Source organism: Anomaloglossus baeobatrachus, chromosome 7 (assembly GCF_048569485.1).
Source record: "Anomaloglossus baeobatrachus isolate aAnoBae1 chromosome 7, aAnoBae1.hap1, whole genome shotgun sequence".
Lineage (NCBI taxonomy): Eukaryota > Metazoa > Chordata > Amphibia > Anura > Aromobatidae > Anomaloglossus > Anomaloglossus baeobatrachus.
Window position 1 is genome coordinate 93566357 of NC_134359.1, and position 23368 is coordinate 93589724.

The 23368-nt window shown below is 45.1% G+C and overlaps 1 protein-coding gene across 2 annotated transcripts in view; it reads right to left on the minus strand.

The window, feature by feature from the left end:
* Positions 1 to 23368, minus strand: part of DRC11 (dynein regulatory complex subunit 11) — a 438498-nt gene that overhangs the window by 288804 nt on the left and 126326 nt on the right. For both annotated transcript variants that reach the window (XM_075317481.1, XM_075317480.1), the window contains exons 4-5: positions 11784 to 11975; positions 6243 to 6314 (exon numbers count right to left, since the gene is read on the minus strand). In XM_075317481.1, the coding sequence (XP_075173596.1) occupies positions 6243 to 6314; positions 11784 to 11975 (264 nt within the window). The remainder of the gene's footprint in view (positions 1 to 6242; positions 6315 to 11783; positions 11976 to 23368) is intronic.

Below are 23368 nucleotides of genomic sequence, written 5' to 3' on the forward strand. Positions count from 1 at the left end.
CTGGGAACTAAACAGTTAAGTGGACCCAGCAGTGTGGCTCTGCGTGTTATCTGTAAAAGTGCTGTAGTTTTGATATGTGGCTTTGGCTCTGCAGTGAGGGGAAAGTGGGTCATTAAACATAGCATTACCCTGTAAATCAAACTGTTCTGCCCCCACGCAAACACAGGCATAAATATTTATGCAAAGTGTCCATAACAGCTAATTTGTCAGGCAGATTGTGCCGATAGAAATAAAATGTATTCAGATTGGCTGCACAACTGCAAAGCAGCTCCCCGCGTGTGTACAAGGCCATTACACACCATAGTGCTGAGACTCTGTCATTCTACACTGTAAAGACTATGTATCACGCTATATTAATGCCACACAGTGAGTGCCTTTCTATTACATCCCGAGATGCTGCATTAAGTGCAACACATTAGTTTTCGGCATATGCTCATCATTTTTTTTTCCTTTTCGGTTTGTCACACATATCAGACAGTGAAAAATGATATTGAAAAACTCAGAGATACTAAAAAACCTATTAATAAAGAGTGTGTGTGCCAAAAGCAGCTCATTACAGAGACCCCCGCAGCCCGCCAGCAGAAGCACTCCTAGAAGCATAAGGGAATGGTCCTCTATATACTGTGCTATACTGCCCCATGTCCTCACAGGGATGAGCTAGAGGGCACAATTGCACAGCAGACGTCAAGGATCGTGCAATGGTTTAGTATCATTTCTGTAAATATATGACTTTTCAATCCATGCTGAGTGGACAGTCAGTTATTACTGTGCTATTTACCCACACTTTGGTGTTTTTGCTGTTGCACAGACTTTCTGTGTCTGCTCCTTCTCCCCTCTCACAGCATGCAATGTCACAATTACCAAAGGAAAGAAGCTGCAGATACGTATTATTTACTGGATCTCTGAAGATAGACGTTTATTAGATTTGCAGGAAATTGATTCTCCATTTTACAGTTTGTTTTTTTTATAAACTCACATGTTTTATTAAATTATCTATCCATCTACCGTATCTATCTATCTACCGTATCTATCTACCGTATCTATCTACCGTATCTATCTATCTACCGTATCTATCTATCTACCGTATCTATCTACCGTATCTATCTACCATATCTATCTATCTATCTACCGTATCTATCTATCTGTGTCACCCCCGCGTCAGCAGCCGGGCTGCTCGCATCCGGATCCGGTGGCTCGAGAGGGCTCCGAACCCATGGGTCGTACGGCTCCTCAAACCAAGGTGGGTTATGTACAGGGGATGGTGTGGAAAGTTTGTGACGCCACCCGTGGTGCGTGGTAAGTTGGAGTACCACCACTGCAATTGGTAGTACCCGGTGGCGATGGTGTGGGCAGTTAGGTGTTTAACCCTTCCATGGGTAGGGAGAATGCCCCGGGGACTCAGTGAAGGTGATGGGGGGGGGTGCCGTTGGGATGGTAAGGGTAACTTGCATACTCACTCAGTCCAATAACACTGACAACTGTAGTAATCCAAAGTTCTGGACACCGCTGCCGCTGTGCCCGTTGGTGATGCCTGTTGGCCTGTGACCTTTTCCCGTGGCACCTTGTCTTCTAGTTGGTCCCTTTAGTCTGAAACTAATCGGGTCCCGCTCCCCAGTGTGGCTAACTGGGTGAGCTTGCTCTCAGGGTTCATGCTTGGGATTTTCTGGACCGTGTAGTGGAAAGTCCCCTCGTTGCGCTAGTACCCCAATTTTGGAGCGGGTGAAGAACGGATCTTGAAGGCTCTGTCCTCGTCGGGTAAATTGTCAGGATGCTTGAAGCTACTCCTTGACCTAGGGTCCACGTAGCCCGTTGTGCCCTGGCCCCTGCCTGGTGATGACACAACGCCGCCGGCTGTCCTCCTCAAACAGTCCGTGCCCCTTGTCAAGATCCCCTACGACTGGGGTCCAGCTCTTACCAGGCCCAGACCAACGTCTGCCACCTAGTAGTTCATGGAGCCCAGCTCCTGACCTCTCCTCTTGAGAGTCACTGCTTCACTGATTTGTGACCTCTCCTCTTGAGAGGCACTGCTTAACTGCCTTGTGACCTCTCCTCTTGAGAGTCACTGCTTAACTGCCTGTCTCCTAACACTCCTGACCCCCCCTTAACCAACCCCATAAGTGGGAGATTCTATCCTATTCTCCTCAGGCCATCCACTGGTGTGTCTGGTGGGTGTGGTCCAGAGTGTTCCTAGGATTTTGATTAGCTGGTTTTGGCAACACCGAAGGTGGGGGACCCGTAACCAAGGAGGAAGTGGATATTGCACAGAAGGGCAGATTGCACAATAGCCTATGATGACCTGATAGGCCAGGGCGTCACATAGCTGTCTACCGTATCTATCTATCTATCTATCTATCTATCTATCTATCATTTATCTATCTATCTATCTATCTATTTATTGACCATATCTACCTATCTATCTGTTCTATCGACCGTATCCATCCATCCATCCATCCATCCATCCATCCATCTATCAAATAAAAAAGTAGGATTAGCACCAAGGTAAAATAGGTGCAGAGCTGCCCTGGCAAAAACCAAATCATTCAAATAAAGATTAAATGGAGGCAGCACATAGTGGCAGTGGCAACGATTCAGGTCACACTTCAGAGCCGAAAAGTTGCCACTGCCACGATGGGCTAATAAACCACCGTTTGTGTGCAGCCTCCATTTAATCTTTAGCCATTTATCTAGCAGCATCATGGTGTAAGGAGTGGCATTAGCCCACCTTATGAAATATGCACCTTATTCAAGGGCTCCTGTACAATGGGGGCAACACTATCAGTGGGGAGGAAATGACACCCCAGGAAGCAGGTGGGTGCATGATCCGCGCACTGCAACAGTCATGGGAGGGAGGCGCTACTGTACTGTGCAGAGAGCTGAGCGGAGGAGGTGATGGCTCCTAATGATGAGAGATGACAATGGCCAGCACACCACTTGCTCAGAGGAAGAAGGTAATTTTGGGTATGTAGGCTAAGCACAGCCATTGCTGGGGTCAGCATGCCCTGTGGTCCTAGCTATTTTGCCATAACTATTTCTTAGAATGGAGTAGGAGAAGGACCATTGCAAGTGGAGTGTACAGTAGAGGTCTAGCATGTAGGAGACAGGCAAAGAAGTAGTTTTCTGACGATCAATGGTCTGCAGAGGACTAACAACCTAAAAAAAAGGGGCCTGCGGGTAAAAGAGACGACCTGCTGAGGAGGTTAACCCGACACCTAGACAAAGAAGTATATACCAGGTCCTGCTTAGTCCTAGGAGAAAGGCTTGTGGACTGTGTTCGCACTATGACCATAGACCTTTAAACGGAATCTGTCACCAGGTGTTTGCTATCCCACCTGAGAGCAACATAATGTAGAGACAGAGACCCATCACGTATTGGAGTGTTTGCTGTCATTTTGATAAAATCACTGTTTTCTTTGCTGCAGAACTAGTAGATATTGGAATGTGTAGTTGTATACCCCGTCTACAGCACTGATTGGCAGCTTTCTGTCCATATACAGTGTACACAGAAAGCTATCAATCATTAGTGAGGGTGGGGTTATACAGAGCTGATGAATATGCTGGACTACCTGGTAGCATGCCAAGTAGTCCTGTAATGATAATCTACTGCTGATCAAACAGCAATTTTATCAAAACTACACTAAGCAGTGACACATCTGCCCCTACATTACGCTGCTCTCAGATTAGGTGGAAAAAATCTGGTGACAGATTCTCTTTAACAATGAAATGGCCTCCAAGAGCTGTTATGAAGAGAATCAAGGCAAACCCCGGCTTGTGAACCTAGGCCTCAAGAATTTAGTTGAGAACTATTCCTGCCATCCATTATGCACTTTATCTCAGCAGATCAGTGGATTACGGCATTGACAGCACATTTATTTCACGTTAGTGACACAGAACCATACTACAGAGGAAGATTAATTCTTCTATTACTCAAAAAAATCTAATCATAATAATAATAATATTGTGCTGTTTGGCTAATTGAAGAGATTAAAGGAGACTGCAGACTCTTATTTATGAGTCCACAATATTTAGGTTCTCATGTTAATTACTTCTCGTTCTTGGGGATCATTGCATACGGACACATTAGAATAAACTATATTTTCTGGGATCCGATCTATCAATAAATGACAAAAATCAAAACTATTTCATATTTTTACATTCTAACTATATAAATATATACCATGTTGCATTCAGATATTGTCCTTTGGCTAGGATCACATCTGTCGATTTGCCTGGAATGCTGTTCATGCGTCAAAGTGATAAAAACCACGACAGAAGAGCGATAGATCTGATAAGTCAATGAATTCTCTTGGTCTCCATAAGGCCATGTGCACACGTTGAGTATTAGGAGAGTTATTTATCTCAGTATTTGTAAGCCAAAACCAGGAGTGTGTGAAAAATGCAGAAGTGGTGCTCGTGTTTCTACCGTGTTTCCCCGAAAATAAGTCATTGTCTTATATTTTTTTTTGCCCCTAAAAATGTGCTAGAGCTTATTTTCAGGGCAGGGCTTATTCTCGGGGAAACACGGTTGGGGGTAAGTTTACACCCCCAAAACGCAGACCCTCCCTTCCCAGGAGAATCATACCAGACCGCAGACGTCTGCGTGGCTCCAAGGTCCTCCTGTGATCTTCGATGGGTGCTCCCATTAGGTATGCTCCACGCGGTCCTCCTCTGCTTCTGGACGACACTCACATACATCAGATTGCACAGACACACACACTCATACACACACATCAAGTCGCACACACACATCAGATTGCACACATACATCAGATCCCACATACTCATACACACACAACTGATCACACACAAATCAGATTGCACACACACACTCAAACACACATCAGATCGCACATCGACACATCAGATCGCACACACACATCAGATCGCACACATCAAATCGCACACATCAGATCGCACACATCAGATCGCACACATCAGATCGCACACACACATCAGATCACACACACACATCAGATCGCACACATCAAATTGCACACATCAGATCGCACACACACCAGATCGCACACACACCAGATCGCTCACACACATCAGATCGCACACACACATCAGATTGCGCACACACACACACATTCATACACACACACACATCAGATTGCACACACACATCAGCTCGCACACATCAGATCGCACACATACACTCATCATATCACACACACTCACTTCAGATCGCACACTTATTTCAGATTGCACACACAATCACACATCAGATTGCACACCCACACTCACCACACCCGGCAATACCGATTGCTTCCTGCTGGCACGGGAACCTGGGACGCATTGGGATGGAACGCAAGGATCTGCAGTGGAATGTATCAATGCGTTTTCCTTTGATTGTTCCACTAATGGTTTTGGCTGACAAAGACTAAAGGCCCTGTCACACAGAGATAAATCTTTGGCAGATCTGTGGTTGCAGTGAAATCATGGACATATTGTTCCATTTGTACACAGCCACAAACCTGGCACTGATTGTCCACAATTTCACTGCAACCACAGATCTGCCATAGATTTATCTCTGTGTGTGACGGGGCCTTAAGGCAAAAACTGACCAAATACTCAACGTGTGCACATGGCCTTAGGATCCATTGTATCACCCGACACTGCATTATATCTTCTAGTTTACTAAATATGACTGTCTGACACCTTATCAAATGCATATGTGACAAGCGGTAATGAGGAGGAGTTTATCAAGTTTCATAATAAAAGCCAGCTGGCGTCAGATGCAGGAAATGTAGTAAGAAGAGCAGACCTCATAATAAATCTGGTTAATTTCTGGGTTGCGTGTGCCAGAAAATGAAGTCTACACTAGCTATGGGTTTGGAGTAGATTTATCATATAATTTCAGCCCGTTTTTCTCCTACAATTTAGTAAATATGTCACAAAGCCTCAAGAAACATCAGGATGGTGCATAAGGTCAACAAAGATTGGGCAAATTCCCTTCTGACACATGGGGAATGGCGTAGATTTGATGAATTCATCCATTTTGCCTGTTTCCTTATAAAGCAAAGTAACACATGCATGGATAGTATAAAGAAGCCAGATATACTGGATGAGGAATGTTCCTAAGGTGTCACAGCCGTGCTTCATGGAACACAAAAGCTTCTTTTTTGCCAAAGACAACCACTAGGACAAGTAGTTAAAATATTTGTATACGGTGACATATTTCGGTTTAGTGCGATAAACACTTTAACGTTGCCCTGGAGAAGTGTGTCCTCTGGAAAACCTACCATGCCCAGGAAGATCATTTCCTCTTCTCTATGCTTCTTAGTTTTCTTCCTCTGAATATAGCCTCGCCAAACCTACGGTGTGAACGGAAAATCTGTAAGGATACGGCAGAAGTGGAAACTGTTTCCTGAGCTGCACATCAATTGGGGAAGTCAAAAAGCGTACAGGAAGGGAGTGTGGAGTGGAATGGGCAGCACATAACCTGGCCTCATGCTAGGACTCTGCACCTTTCACATTACTTACCCTAGAAAAAGTCAGAATATTACATATGGAAACATTATTACTGCTATGGGAACATTTTTTCCCTATTTAATCCTACTTTACAACCAGTTAAAAAACTTTTCTGTGTTTTAGTTACACTGAAAAATGTAAGACTATGAACACGATTGCATATTGTGTTTATACTATGTACTATGTGAACACCACTGCATATTGTTTTTAACTATGTACTAGGTGAAATAAAACATTTGTTCAAATTGTTTAACAATACAAATTGTTAACCATTTCTTATACAGGTTCCATATATTACAATATACTTTAAGCTGCTCAATTCTGTTTTAAAGGGAACAATCAGCAGGATTTTCATATATAAAGTAAAGCCAGTGTTATACTGGCACTAGGATGCTGAAGGTAAGCATAGCTTTTGTTCTGAGATTGAATGTTTTATTTCAGAAATACGTGCAAGTAAAGTTCCAGCAATGCACTGCTATGTGATTGACAGCTGCAACAGGAAGGGAATATGTGGGTCAGGTCTTGCTATCTATTCTCGCCCCTGTCTGCCTGCCTGGCCTTCCTCTTCCTGTCGCTGTCATAGTCATTAATTCCAGCGCATGCGAGTGTCATTTGTAAGTATTTCAGAAAACTCTTCAATCAGATGGCTTCAGAGCCGGCGCCTGGGCATAGCGCTATCTCCGGCTCCATCTTTGTGAACACTCTGTCTTCCTGCATCGGACTATCATATGCACTATGCGAGGTTGGCGCATGCACCCTCGCATCCTCTACTGTTGTGACCGTGGTCACAACAGAAGTGGAGACTGCCTTCAAAATCACCTCACCCAAAAGAACACGAGTCGCACAATATATACAAATGATACTGTGCATGCACCGGAATTAAAGTCTATGATGGCGACAGGGGGAGGAAGGCCAGGCAGACAGGAGCAGGTGTTGATAGCAATACCAGACCCACATATTCCCTTCCTGTTGCACCTGTCAATCAAATAGCAGTGCATTGCTGGAACTTTACCTGCACATATTTCTGAAATAAATCATCCAATCTCAGAACAAAAGTTATGCTTATGTCGCGGGCGGCGGGGCGCTGCGCTCACCATGCTCGGGTCCGGCACTGCTGCTGCTGCTGCTGCTCGGTGGCTCGAGTGGTGGGCCAGATCCGGGGACTCAAGCGGCGCTCCTCGCCCGTGAGTGAAAGGGGTGTTTTGTTGGTGTTTGGGGTGTCGGTTTGTGATGCCACCCACGGTGTGTGGTGAGGTTGGGGCACCACCGCTGCTCTGTACGGGGATCCCGGGAGCGGTGACAGGGAGCAGCTGGGATTTTTTCCTCCCCTCCGTGGGTAGGGGGGTTGTGGTACTCCTGGGGCACGGAGTGGTTGTCTGTTTGATGGATTGCGGGGCTTGGCCAGGTGCAGGGTCACGGGGCAGCGCAGTGCCAGACGGCATGGTGGTACTTACTCAGCCAGTAACGCACACGGAGTCTCTGGTAAAACAAACGGCTGGATGGACGAGTCCCACAGACGGCTGCGACGGTCACTCCCGGTAGGTTGGCGGTAACTGTCTCTCCCTGCACCGGTGTTATGTTCTCGGCCCCGATGGCTTCCCACCGGTAACCCGCTCCCCAGCGGTATGTTTGCCGGAGGAGCCCCTTTTGCCCGCAGGCGCTGGCCCTGGGAACTCTAGCTGTGGCGGTAGCTGTATTTCCCTTCACGGTTGAGCGGTTGCCTTCAGTCGGGTCTTTATTGCTGGGAAACCCCGGAGGTTCCCGTCGCTGACGCATTTGACCGGTTTAACGGTGACTCCAAGCCTGGTCGGGGTCCGTAGGCCCTGCCGAATGGTGCTGGCCTCTCTTCGCTCCCCGGTCCGGTACCAGCGGGCCACCGCCCATCCCCGGTCCTTACGGTTGTGCTTCAATCGACCTCGCCTGCAGACGGTCACCATCATCTGCCAACCTTGCTGTTTCTGTGCTCGGGCCACGTACCTGGACACGGTCAGACTGCTCCTTTACCACTTCACTCCTCCACTTTCCTAACTCAACTCTCCAACTCCACTGAACTCTTTTCCCGCCTCCAGGACTGTGAACTCCTTGGTGGGTGGGTCCAACCGCCTGGCTCCACCCCACCTGGTGTGGACATCAGCCCCTGGAGGGAGGCAACAAGGATTTTGTGTGTGCGGCTGATGTGGCTAACCGGGGTGTGGGGTGTGTTGTTGCAGTACCTGTGACGTCCTGGCTTTCCAGGGCGCCACACTTACATTCAGCATCCTAGCGCCAGTATAACACTGGCTTTACTTTATATATGAAAATCCTGCTGGTGGTCTAGTACCATGGGGTCAATGTGACCCCATGCAGATTGGTACCACTTCTTTTTCATGTGTATAGGCAGAAAAATCCAGCAATGTAGATACTAAAACATCCAAGACTTTATTTTTTCTTATTAAAAAACATTCCACAGGGAAAGAAAATTAGAAAACGTAAAATCGGAGACAATTTACCGACGCCATCTCATTTGTGTTTGGACGCGAATGAGATGGCGTTGGAAATTGTCTCCGGTTTTACGTTTTCTAATTTTGTTTCCCTGTGGAATGTTTTTTAATAAGAAAAAATAAAGTCTTGGATATTTTAGAATCTACATCACTGGATTTTTTCTGCCTATACAAGTGTACCCCCTGGTCTACTCCCCAGGATCCATGTGGAGACATTCTTTCTGGCTGAGGTGAGCTGATCAAATTTGGTATTTTTTACGTTAACTTCTTTTTCATGGTACCAGACGAGGATTAAACTCAATCCGGACATCCATGTAACTGTGGGTCCAGTCTTCCACCTCTCTCTTTCCTATTTACATTTTTATTTAGGCTCAAATCTGATCTGATTTGAGATACTTTTATATGATTTGAGCTTAGATAAATATTCAGAAGAAGAGAAAGATGGAGATTAACTCAACAGAGAGATGAGCTGTCCAGATTGAGCCTCAGAGAATTGATCCGCTATCACTTTAATGTAATACTTGCAAGCTGCAAAAGGAAAAAGAATTGCTATTGTACTTATTAAAATCAATTGTAGAAGTGTTTTTTTTTACTCACATAATACTTACAATGCCCTTAAAAATATGTAAATGTGTTCATGGACTTTAAAGATATTTTCAATGAAGCGTCACTATGACCATCTGTGATAGTTTACACTTCCATCCATTAAATAAATAAAGGCATACTTATTTAAATATAATGTGTTCCTGCTGTCCGCAACACCCAATTGATTAAATCTGAAATATACAGCCCCCCGTGCACATCCATCAGCAGATAAAACTGTTGTCCTACAGGGTCACGCATTTTACTCTTTTAAGTTCTGTTTATACCAGGATTGTCCAACCTTTTGGCATCTCTGGACCACATCAGAAGAAGAACAATTGTCTTGGGCCATACATAAATTAAATACATAAATTAACAAAAGCTGCTGAGCAAACAAAAAAAAGGTTTCTGCATCATTTTAGTACTTTCTGCCACCACAGATAAGCAAAACGGAAGATGTTAATCACTAATATAGAAATTGTAGACTAAAACACTACATTGATGCTGATGTATACATCACAAAGGATACACTGGGACTATGCTGTATGCATAACACAGGATGCACATAGACTGTAGCATATGCATCACACAGGAGACAGACTGGTGTAGACACATCACATAGGAGACACTGAGACTGTTGTATATGCATCACATAGAAGACACTGAAATTGCTGATATATACATTACATAGTAGACACTGAGACTGTTGTATACATATCACACAGGATACACAGAGACTGCTGTATATGCATTACATAGGAGACACAGACTTCTGTGTACACATTCCATAGGATACACAGATACTTCCGTATATACAGTACAGACCAAAAGTTTGGACACAACTTCTCATCTCTACAACAACTGTTAAGAGGAGACTTTGTGCAGCAGGCCTTCATGGTAAAATAGCTGCTAGGAAACCACTGCTAAAGACAGGCAATAAGCAGAAGAGACTTGTTTGGGCTAAAGAACACAAGGAATGGACATTAGACCAGTGGAAAGCTGGCTTTTGCATCCAACCATCGTGTCTTTGTAGAAAAGGTGAACGTATGGACTCTACATGGCTGGTTCCCACCATGAAGCATGGAGGAGGAGGTGTGACAGTGTGGGGGTGCTTTACTGGTGACACTATTGGGGATTTTTTCAAAATTTAAGGCATACTGAACCAGCATGGCTGCCACAGCATCTTGCAGCGTGCTATTCCATCTGGTTTGCGTTTAGTTGGACCATCATTTATTTTTCCACAGGACAATAACCCCAAACACACCTCCAGGCTGTGTAAGGGCTATTTGACTAAGAAGGAGAGTGATGGGGTGCTACGCCAGATGACCTGGTCTTCACAGTCACCAGACTTGAACCCAATCGAGATGGTTTGGGGTGAGCTGCACCGCAGAGTGAAGGAAAAAGGGCCAACAAGTGCTAAGCATCTCTGGGAACTTCTTCAAGATTGTTGGTAAACCATTTCCGGTGACTATCTCTGGAAGCTCGTCAAGAGAATGCCAAGAGTGTGCAAAGTAGTAATGAAAGCAAAAGGTGGCTTCTTTGAAGAACCTAGAATATAAGACATATTTTCAGCTGTTTCACACTTTAAGTATTTCATTCTACATGTTTTAATTCATAGTTTTGATGTCTTTAATGTGAATCTACAATTTTCAGAGTCCTGAAAATAAAGAAAACTCTTTGAATGAGAGGGTGTGTCCAAACTTTTCATCTATACTGTACATCACATAGAAGACCCTGAGATTGCTATTGCTGTATATACAATACATAGGAGACACTGAGACTGCTGTCTACACATTACATAGGATACACAGAGACTGCTGTATATACATCACATAATAGACACTGAGACTCCTGTATACACATCGCATAAGATACATAGAGACTGCTGTATACATCACATATGAGATGGTACAGAATGCTGCATGAATGAGCATAGCTTCTACACAAAAAGTAAAGGGTTAGAGGCTGAAAAACTATGCTAGCAAGCACTGCAGCCATAGGCTTATTAATCTCCGGTCAGACTCTTAAATTTGATACAAATGAAATAATTTAAACCATGCCATAGGCCTTGATGTAAGAAAATCAAAAACATGTGCTGCCATCTTGAATAGATACCCTAAATCATGGGTTCCACAGTAAATCCTCTGTTATTAAGTCTAAGTATCATGCAGCATTGTTAGGTACTAACCAAGAACCTAGTTTGAGAAGTAGTAGCATAGTAAATAGAAAAATACACATAAGACCACTTACCTTCTGGATACGCAGTGCAGCCAGGTCTGGATCCAAAATATTCTCCCCCTGAATTTTGGCCATCCTTTCTCTCTTCTCTTCTAGGTGGATCTCTTTCATGAATTTGGCCCTCAGCCTCCCCTGTCGAGCCCTCTCAGACACCTGGATCACTCGAACTGCCTCATCTAGTGACATTGGCTTCAATGGCTTTACCTGGCACGTGAGATGAAATGAGTAAAGTTAAGTAATAAAGAAAGATATTAGTATATAGTAAATACGATTAGGTCACTTTAATTACACATAAGCCTTCCATTTTTATACCTTGATTAAAATAATTAAAAAAAATGACAGTAGTATATTGGTAATATAGCAAAACATTCTAAATAAAATAACCTTAGATTCTAAAAAAACAATGAAATAAATGAATAAATAGTTAAAGAGGTGGAAACAAAATAAAGCATACATAAATATTTAAAAATGAAATCTCCAGCTATAAATATTTATTGTAAGAGGCTGCACAATGTACATTAACAGCGTAAGAAAAGGAAATAATAAAATGTTACAGCATTTTCCGAAGTGTTTGAGAGTCTCCCTGAGAATCCGATATATTTTATATTAGTTTCATAAATACGGATAATAAAATACATCCTTTCTATGACTTCATCCATTACAAGGATACTTTTTCATGTTTCTAGCTCGAGATCAGCGATTTCTCTATACAGATTACTATCCGCCCATGTGCATGGGTTTCTTCTGGGTATTCCAATTCCAACTGCACTTTAGAAAAATATACTCTCATTTATATATATTTATGTAATTTACTTTTTATGATATTGGCCCTATAGTGAGTGCGTTTCAAATAGGGAACTTTGATTAATTTCTGCTACAAGATTATTGAAAATCTACAATAACATGTTATATACATTAACCTGAAAAGATATTCATACTAACAAAAAGTAACAAGAATTTATGAAGTGTAAAGGAAATGATTTATGGTTTTCAAAATATTTAAACAGTATAAATTTGAAAATTATGAAGTGCATTTGTATTCAGCATTCTGAGTCAATACTTTGTAGGGTCACCTTTCCCTACAAATACTGCTGCAAGTCTTTTAGGGCATGTCTCTACCAGATTTTCCCATCTAGAGGCTGAAATTTGTGCCCCTACTTCTTTGCAAAATAGCTCTCGCTCAGAGAGATTGGATGAAGGCGTCTGTGAACAGCAAATTTATAGTCTTGTCACAGATTCCACAGGTCTGCAATATTTGGATTTCTAAAAAGTGTGTCATATTCAATGACTGATTCTTATACCCTTATTTAAAACAAAACACTTCTATTTTTAATCATCAAATATGTATTTTGCACAAAACACATTGGAAATTACATACAAGCGAGAGGAACAAGAAAAATCTTTATTGTAGCCAAAAATGTACACGATATTACACATAAAATGTATTCTGTAACTTTATTGGAAATTTGTAAATTAATTCTTGCACCTTTTCCACTTCTCTTGATCCCTTTTCTCTTATGGAAGGCTGTGGAACTTCTCTGTGCAGCATCCAGCAGTTGTCCCCCATAATGTTCACCTTGCATCTACCTTGGCATCGTCGTTCCATCTCCTTGATATCCTGATGAAATCTTTCTCCTTGCTCTTCACTAACAGTGTACGGCCCCCGTGCCAGCGGCCGAGCCGCTCGGATCCGGAGCTGCGGTGGCTCAAGGGTTCTCCGGACCCGGGGGTTCACGCAGACACTCGAATTCAAAAGAGAGGGGATAGGTATATACAGGGGATGTGTAAGTTCATGACGCCATCCACGGTGCATGGTAATGTAGGAGACCACCGCTGCTGTTGGGGAGCATGGTGATGATAGTGTAGCAGCAGGATGTTTAACCCCTCCGTGGGTAGGGGGTTTGTGCCCTGGGGCCCGTTGGGTGTTTGTGACTGGGGTGCCGTTGGGTAGAGGAAAAGGGGCTTTTCAGCGTACTCACTGAGTCCAAGAATAACTCCGACAGCTTGTAAACCAGAATTCTGAGCACCGCTGCAGCATGGAGGGAGCACGTGTGGATCCGTGCCCTTGGTGTTGCTGTTAGCCTGTGGCCTTTTCTGTCACACCTTCTCACTAGTTGGACCCTCAAGCTTGAAGCTTTTCGGGTCCCGCTCACCCGTATGGCTAACGGAGTGAGCTTGCTCTCAAGTTTCACGCGTAGGATTTCTTTGGACTGTATTTGGGAAAGTCCTATCCCATCGGGGCGCTAGTACCCCGATTTTGGAGCGGGTTGGGGATGAATCTTGAAGTCTTCACCCCCGTCTGGTAAATTACCGGGACGCGTGAAGCTACTTCTCGGCCTAGAGTACACGTACCCCGTCGTGCCCTGGCCCCTGCCCGGTGATGGCTCAAGGCCGCCGGCTGCCCTCCTCGGCAATCCGTGCCTCTTGACGCGATCCCCTGCGACCGGGGTTCCAGCTCCTACCAGGCCCAGACCAATGTCTGCCACCTAGTAAACTTCAGGAGCCCTGCCCTGGACCAGTGACCTCTCCCTCTCGGAGAGTCACTTTCCACCTCCTACTCCTTTCACTCCTGTTTCACTTTTCTGTCACTTTCTCACTTTCCCTTACCAACCCCCATGTGGGCGGCCCTATTCCCTTCAGGCCCCCCAATGGTGTGTCTGGTTGGTTCGGTGCAAAGTGTTCCTAGGATTTTGACTGGCTAAGCTGTTAGTGTCGCGGGCGGAGGAGGGGACGCTGCTCTCTCCCACTGCTCGGGTCCGGCTGCTGCTGCCGCTGCTCTGTTGTGGCTCGAGCGGTGGGCCGGATCCCGGGGACTCGAGCGGCGCTCCTCGCCCATGAGTGAAAAGGGTGGGGATTTGATTGTGGGGGATTTGAGTATTGTCCGTGACGCCACCCACATATTGGTGACACCACCGCTGCTCTGGACGGGGATCCCGGGAGCGGTGACAGGGAGCAGCTTTGTTGTTAGTTCTCTCCTCCGTGGGTAGGGGGTTGGTTGTCCCGGGTCCCGGTGATGGGGTAGGAGTGGATGGCAGGCGGGTTACGGGGCCTGGCGAGGTGCAGGGTCGCGGGGGCAGCGCTGTGCCGCACGGCACGGTGGTACTCACTCAGCCAATGATGAGGACACAGTTTCAATAAAACACACGGCTGGATGGACGGGTCCCACAGACGGCTGCGGTGTTGTTTCTCCCGGCAGGTTGATGGTGACTGCCTTTCCCTGCACCTATGTACGGTAAACGGTTCCAATGGGTTCCCACCGGTAACCCGCTCCCCAGCTTGGATATGGGCCGGAGGAGCCCCTTTTGCCCGCAGGCTCTGGCCCTGGGAACGGTAGCCTTGGCGGTGGCTGTGTTTTTCTCTCACTGTTGGACTGTTGCCTTCTGTCGGGACTTGGCTGCTGGGAAACCCAGGAGGTTCCCTTTGCTGATGGATTTGGCAAATTCACGGAGACTCCTAGCCTTGCCGGGGTCCGTAAGCCCCTGCCAGATGGTGCTGACTTCTCTTTGTGTACCGGTCCGGTACCGCTGGGCCACCGCTCGTCCACGGTCCTTACGGTAGACTCCGATAGGCCACTCCTGCAGACGGTCACCACCGTCTGCCAACCTTGCTGTACCACCCGGGCCACACACCTGGACGCTGTCAGTTAGTTGCTCCACTACCACTTTCCTTCCTTCCACTTTCACCTCCAAAACTCAACTCTTTACTTTTCCCGCCTCCAGGACTGTGAACTCCTCGGTGGGCGGGACCAACCACCTGGCCCACCCCCCTGGTGTGAACATCAGCCCCTGGAGGAAGGCAACAAGGGTTTTGTGTCTGACTTCGGTGTGCCTGACCGGGAGTGTGGGGTGTGTGGGTGTTGTTCTCTGTGGCCCCTGGCTTGTCCAGGGCGCCACATTAGCAACACCAATGGACCAGGATCCGTAACCAAGGAGGAGTGGATACTGTGCAGAAGGGCAGATTGCACAATACCCTGTGACGACCTGATAGGCCAGGGCGTCACAACAGCGCCAAGGTTTTCGGTAAAGTCGGCCAAATGGGAATGTAAAAAATGTAACTTCAAATTCATCAGACAAACCAAGGCTTTGAAACATTTCAGCATGTTCTCCACAATGGACTTAAATTTTGGATATTTGTTGTTGCCTAGAATTTTCTTTATGACTGCTCTAAAGGAATCCTAAAGGCCCAGTCACACTAAACAACTTACCAGCGATCCCAACAATGATACCACCTGATAGGGATCGCTGGTAAGTTGCTAGGAGGTCGCTGGTGAGATGTCACACTAAGCGACGCTCCAGCGATCCCACCAGCAACCTGACCTGGCAGGGATCGCTGGAGCGTCGTGGAAGAATGCTGCGCTTGGTAACTAAGGTAAATATCAGGTAACCAACCCGATATTTACCTTGGTTACCAGCGCACACCGCTTAGCGCTGGCTCCCTGCACACCTAGCCACAGTACACATCGGGTTAATTACCCGATGTGTACTCCAGCTACATGTGCATAAAGCAGGAGCCGCGCACACTGCTTAGCGCTGGCTCCCTGCTCTCCTAGCTACAGTACACATCGGGTTAATTACCCGATGTGTACTGCAGCTACATGTGCACAGAGCAGGAGCCGGCACTGACAGCTGAGAGCGGGGATGCTGGTAACGAAGGTAAATATTGGGTAACCAAGGTAAGGGCTTCTTGGTTACCCGATGTTTACCATGGTTACCAGCGTCCGCAGAAGCCGGCTCCTGCTGCCTGCACATTTAGTTGTTGCTCTGTCGCTGTCACACACAGCGATCTGTGCTTCACAGCGGGAGAGCAACAACTAAAAAATGGCCCAGGACATTCAGCAACAACCAACGACCTCACAGCAGGGGCCAGGTTGTTGCTGGATGTCACACACAGCAACATCGCTAGCAAGTTGTGCATCAGCAGCGATGTTGCTAGCGATGTTGCTTAGTGTGACGGTACCTTAAGCCCTTTTCTCAACAGCTTTCATTTTTGTTTCAAACTCGTCATCCGTCATAAGATTCCGAATTTCCAGGCCAACAACAATGCCTTCCCTCAGTTTTGCTTCACACAGTCAATGAAACTTGGTGCACAGGTACTTATAGGTCTCTCCTTCATTCAGTAGAGCATCCACAAACTGCTTTGTCAAAGCTTAATGTGCAGTGGAGGCAGGAGAACTAAAGTGGTATCGACAAAACTTTCTGAAACCATATTCTTGAGTTAAGGTTACAAAGATTTTCTCATTGGCCAACTTTTTTTTTACTCCAGTGATGAGTCCGATCCTGGCTGTCCCATTCACACAAAAAGCATGGTTACTTTATATATTCTCCTTGCTGCCCAAAGAGCAAAGAGAGAACTTTCTGATCACCACATTTTGACCATCCTTGATTCTCGTAGTTAATTTTCTTGAGGATTTTATTTTTATTTATTTATAAAGTCTGAATTCTCATAGTTTTCCTTCAAGTACACAGAATGCCCTACAGGCACTGAAGCATTCTCACTGCCATTGTACAGTAGCAGCTTTCAGACTTTTTTTGATGAATCAGTAAAGAGTCTCCACTCGCTCACATTATACTCAATGTTACGTTTTTCCATCAGCCCAGGAACATCACAGTAATACAATAGAGTACTGTCTTGAAAAAAATATGGAAGTAATTCTTTTTCTCTGCTTCTCTACCATGAACAACAGGTACCAAGAGCTAGCAGGTCCTTTTTGTTTAGTCTAGAGCCTAACATTTTTGCAGAATGTTTAGGAAGGTCCAAGTCCCTGGATAAATTACCTAATTTAAGCTGTGAAAAAAAGCTGTGGCTCATTAGGACTAGCATGAAAGTCTTCATCAGAACCCTGTACGCATTCGTTAATTTCTAACCAAACTAATTACACCAAATTCATCCACCAAATGTCATACAAAGGGCTAAAAGTATGGTGCAAGAAAAAGCCTATGCAGTCAGTGTTTGTGAAACAAATCTGTACCCGACAGAATTTTTTCGATATTTTTACTGATAAAAATCACCTCTTACTTTTCAAATAATTTTACCCTTGCAGACCTGTGTTCTCAATGGGACTTCGGTCTGGACTGTGACTGGGCCATTCACACATGAATATGCTTTGATCTAAACCATCCATTGTAGCTCTGGCAGTGTGTTTAGGGTCGTTTTCCTGCTGGAACGTGAACCTACGCCCCAGTCTCAAGTCTTATGCAGCCGGTTTTCCTCCCGGATTGCCCTGTATTCAGCTCCACCCATCTTCCCATCAATTATGACCAGCTTCCTTGTACCTCCAGAAAAAAAGCCTCACCACAGCTTGATGCTGCCACCACCATGTTTGACAGTGTTTTCAGGGTGATGTCCAGTGTTAGTTTTCCATCCCATATAGTGTTTTGCATTTAGCCCAAAGAGTTTTGATTTGGTCTCATCTGACCAGAGCACCATCTTTCCACATGCTCGCTGTGTCCCCTACATGGGTTTTTGCAAACTGCAAATGGGACATCTTATGGTTTGCTTTCAAAAATTGCTTTCTTTTTGCTACTCAATGTGTGGATTATTATTTGCCCTGTATACAAATTCTCCCACCTAACTGTGGATCACTGTAGCTTCTCCAAAGTGATCATGGCCCTCTTGGCTGCTTCTCTAATTAGTGCTCTCCTTGCTTGGGATGTTAGTTTAGGTAGTCAGCCATGTCTTGGTAGGTTTGCAGTTGTGCCGTACTGCTTCCATTTTTGGATGATGGATTAAAAATTTCTCTGGAAGATGTTCCTAGATTGGGCTATTTTTCTAACCTAACACTCTTTACTGTTCTCCACAACTTTATCCCTGACTTGTCTGGTGTGCTCCTTGGTTTGCATTATGTTGTTTGATCCCTCATGTTCTTAAACAAATCTCCGAGGCCTTCACAGAACAGCTGTAGTTTATGTGAGAATAAATTACACACAGGTGGACTCAATTTCAGGATTAGATGACTTTTATAGGGGTTTTTATTTACGTTTAAGGACTTAATATGAAAACATGTGGAAAGGCTCATGGGTTATAAATACTTTTTCAAGGCACTGTATAATACTTATGCTTTGATTTGTGGTTTTCTTTTGCATCCAGGAATTAGTGGATGCATGCATTTTGATGTACCATAATTCTGCTTGGCCATGCTGTCATATGTGTAAGTGACAGATTGGGTATAGGTGCTGATGATGACATCATCACTGTTACTTATATGCAGAGTTGGACTGAAGCACCAAGGGGCCATCAGTACCATTGATTCTTCACAAAAAAGGAAGAACCTGGGGCACTGCTCCAAAATACTGCTGCACTGATACCATACAAACGGTGTCTAGTTTGCTCCAGTAACCAGGCAAGCTTCCATGCCACTCCGGGGTACTCATTCAAAGAAGAGATATATCCAAGTAAATATATATAAGAAGAGATGAAGGCACTCACCGGTTCTTGCTGTGCAGGAATTTCTTTATTTACAAGTGGAGGTTACATACTTGGGCTAGCGGGGAGGGGGAGAACCAGCAGACACTTCAGACGACGGCCGTTTCGCACTTTCTCTCAGTGCTCCAGCAATGTGTCACTTACTGGACTGCTTAGTGTAGTTTTGATAAAATCACTGTTTAATTAACAGTAGATTATCATTACAGGACTACTTGGCTTGCTGTCAGGTAGTCCAGCATATTCATGAGCTCTGTGAACTTGCAGATTTGGCTTTCAGTACCATCTTTATGCTGATGACACACAGCTATACACCTCATCCCTGAGCTCACCCCCGCTGTACTACAGAACACAAGTGACTGCCTGACTGCAGTTTGCAATGTCATGTCTGCTCTCTATCTGAAACTTAACCTTTCCAAAACTGAACTTCTGCTTTTCCCTCCATCTCCCAACCTTCCTAAACCTGACATCTCCCTCTCTGTGTGTGGCACAACGATAAGTCCTAGGCCGCAAGCCCGCTGCCTGGGGGTTATACTTGACACTGATCTCTCCTTCACCTCCCACATACAATCTCTTGCCCGCACCTGCCGCTTGCACCTCAAGAACATCACTAGAATCCGCCCCTTTCTCACAATGGAAACGACAAAAACCCTCACCGTGGCCCTGATCCACTCTCGCCTTGACTACTGTAACTCTCTATTAATTGGTCTCCCCCTAACTAGACTCTCCCCTCTACAGTCCATCCTTAATGCAGCAGCCAGGGTCACCTATCTGGCCAACCGCTACTCGGATGCCTCTGCTCTGTGCCAGTCATTGCACTGGCTGCCCATATATCACAGGATCCAATTCAAACTGCTTGTTCTCACCCACAAAGCTCTCCACAGTGCAGCATCCTCCTACATCTCCACCCTCCTCTCTGTCTATCATCCCACCCATTCCCTACGCTCTGCAAATGACTTTCGACTAACATCCACACTAATTCGAACCTCCCACTCCCGAATCCAAGACTTCTTCCGAGCTGCACCAAACCTCTGGAACGCTCTACCCCAAGAAGTTAGGACAAATCACAACTTACTCAGCTTCAGACGCTCCCTAAAAACGCATCTTTTTAGGGCGGCCTATCACACTCCCTAGCCAAACTAATTTCACCTAATCCCTCTACAACTTCTCAGAACATAACCCCACGTCAAACTCCATGGCACCCAAATGCATCTCAAGGCTCTGGCCAACTGGTCCAGGAAGCCATTATCTATCCCCCATGAGCTGGCTGGATTGTCATTTTAAATAAACACTTGTACCTTGCCCCTCCCCCCATCTCATTGTAGATTGTAAGCTCTCACGAGCAGGGTTGCCATTTTTCCTTTTAAATATTGTATCCTCTATAATTGTTACTTGTTTGCATATGTTTATGTATATGATATGTATATGTTCCTCCTGAATTGTAAAGCGCTGCGAAATATGTTGGCGCTATAGAAATAAAGATTATTATTATTATTATTATTATTAACTGCTGGATCTACAGCAGAGAAAACATTGATTTTATCAAAATGAGTGCAAACAGCTCAATAAGTGACACATTGCTGGAATCAGGGTCTCTGTCTGTACATTATGTTGGTCTCAGATGGGAGAGTAAAAATATGATGACACATTCCCTATAAATGGACGATAAGATTCTGCCCTTGTTTGTACATATTGCATTAAGTGCATTGTGCTAACAAATGCTCTTGTAGGGTGGTAGGGAACCCACTCATGCACAAGGGCCCATCGGATAATTCACCAGTTCTCCTGTGGTCCAGTCAGAGCCTGACTATATGCCATTATGCAGGTAGCAGCTGAGAAGACCACGGCGGAGGAGTTCTTAGGCCCTGTGCGCACTTACCGGATTTTGCCGCGGATTTTCTGCGGATTTGCTGCATGTTTCGCTGCATGTTATGTTCATAACATCTCTGCAGTGAATCACCAGCAAAACCTATGGAAAAAAAAAATCCTGTGCGCACTGGGCGGATTTTGACAGCTGCATGTTTTGCTGCGGGATTCCCACAGCAAAAACAATTGCATGGCAATTCTTTTCCGCACGTCACTGCAGGATTTCACTCCATTGACTGCAATGTAATCGTGAAATCCCGCAGGGAATAACGCAGGCAGCAAATTCTGTGCGGTTCACTGCGTTTTCCTGCGTTATTCCCTGCGGTATTTCGCGGTTTACCTCCGGCAATGTACATCGCCTGTCTGCGGTTTGCAGGGAAGTGATGTCATTACAGGAAGAGGAAGCGGAGCAGAGAGTAAACACACACACAGATCACACAGACATCACAGACATAGAACACAATGGGGAGATAAGGTATGCACACCAGTGACTATGCAAGGGGAATACATGGAATAGCAGAAACTGCTGTGTGAATACTGACTTGAAAAATCCAATAGCTATATGTAAGAGTGAAAATGTGAAAAATGGAATCTGCATTACTGCCATGAACATATGAATCAAGAGAAATTTAGCTACGTAGTGTTGGGGCTCTATTGCATTGATCAATTCAATGTTCATGGCAGTAATGCAGATTCCATTTTTCACATTTTCACTCTTACATGCAGCTATTGGATTTTTCAAGTCAGTATTCACACAGCAGTTTCTGCTATTTCATGTATTCCCCTTCCATAGTCACTGGTGTGCATACCTTATCTCCCCATAGTGATGTTTTTTTAGGTTTTTGCACCCAGTTCAGACATAGAATGGAGTTCCAAACGTTATTCCTTATTTGTTAGTAGTTTTTCGTTTGTGAACCCTCCCCAACCACACCTATTGTCAATCCATATCATACGCATAAATAGCCTGGGTCTCAGCTTCCCATACACGGTAAGTTTTTTAACTGCATGAGAGGACACACACAAGCTAGGGACCCCAACGTAGAGAAATACTTTGGCGTAGTGTTGGGGCTCTATTGCATTGATCAATTCAGTAGCTAAATTTCTCTTGATTCATATGTTCATGGCAGTAATGCAGATTCCATTTTTCACATTTTCACTCTTACATGTAGTTATTGGATTTTTCAAGTCAGTATTCACACAGCAGTTTCTGCCATTACATGTATTCCCCTTACATAGTCACTGGTGTGCATACCTTATCTCCCCATAGTGATGTTTTTTTAGGTTTTTGCACCCAGTTCAGACTTAGAATGGAGTTCCAAACATTATTCCTTATTTGTTAGACATAGAACACAGACACAGACACATAGAACACACATAGAAAGCAAACGGAAATATAGAAAACAAAACACGTGGGCTCCGCTGTTTATTTACCTTCCAGCTGAGGTAAGCACACAGCGGCGGCCCGGTATTCTCAGGCTGGGGAGGGAGAGGGGCAGGGTTAATGTCCCCCGCCTCCCTCCCACCTCCCACAGCCGAGAATATCAGCCGCAGCTGCCCCGGGACTGTCGCATGCATTATGCGGCAGTACCGGAGTGTCCCCTGCTCTTCCTGCTGCCGTGATGCAGTGGCAGTCAGAGTAATACAAGGAGTTAATGGTGGTGGATCACCGACATTAACTCCAGGCTTGATCATGGCAGCGTCTATGAGACATCTGACATGATCAACCCGTAAGTAAAGTGAAAAAACACAGACACCGAAAAATCCTTTATTTTAAATAAAACACAAATAAGCCTCATTCACCTTTTTATTAACCCCTCCCGAAACAAAGCTCCGACGTAATCCACAGCTCCGGCGTAATCCACAGGCCCTGCGCTGCTTACATCCAGCCGCGACTGACTCACAGCACTGAATGCAGCCTCGCAGTGAGACAGCAGAGATAATTACCGGTCATTTCCCACGGCCGGTAATGTGAACTCACTACAGACTGTGAGAAATGCAGCGATCTGTCCTGTATCTATCCCTCTATCTATCTATCCATCCCTCTATCTATTCTTCTATCTGTCTCTTTATCTATCTATCTACTATCTAAGAAGGAAATTATTTTTTTTTTCAATGTGCTTTATTGCATTGAATGCAATAAAGCACATGTACCAACCTGCACGCGGCAAAACCGCGGCAATACCGCGAACAATACTGCGGTAAAACCGCGGCAAACCGCATGCGGTTTTCGGGTGCGGTTTGCCGCGTTTTTTTTTTACCGCGAGTGCGGTAATCTTTGAATACCTGCGGAATTTTCTTGAGAAAATTCCATT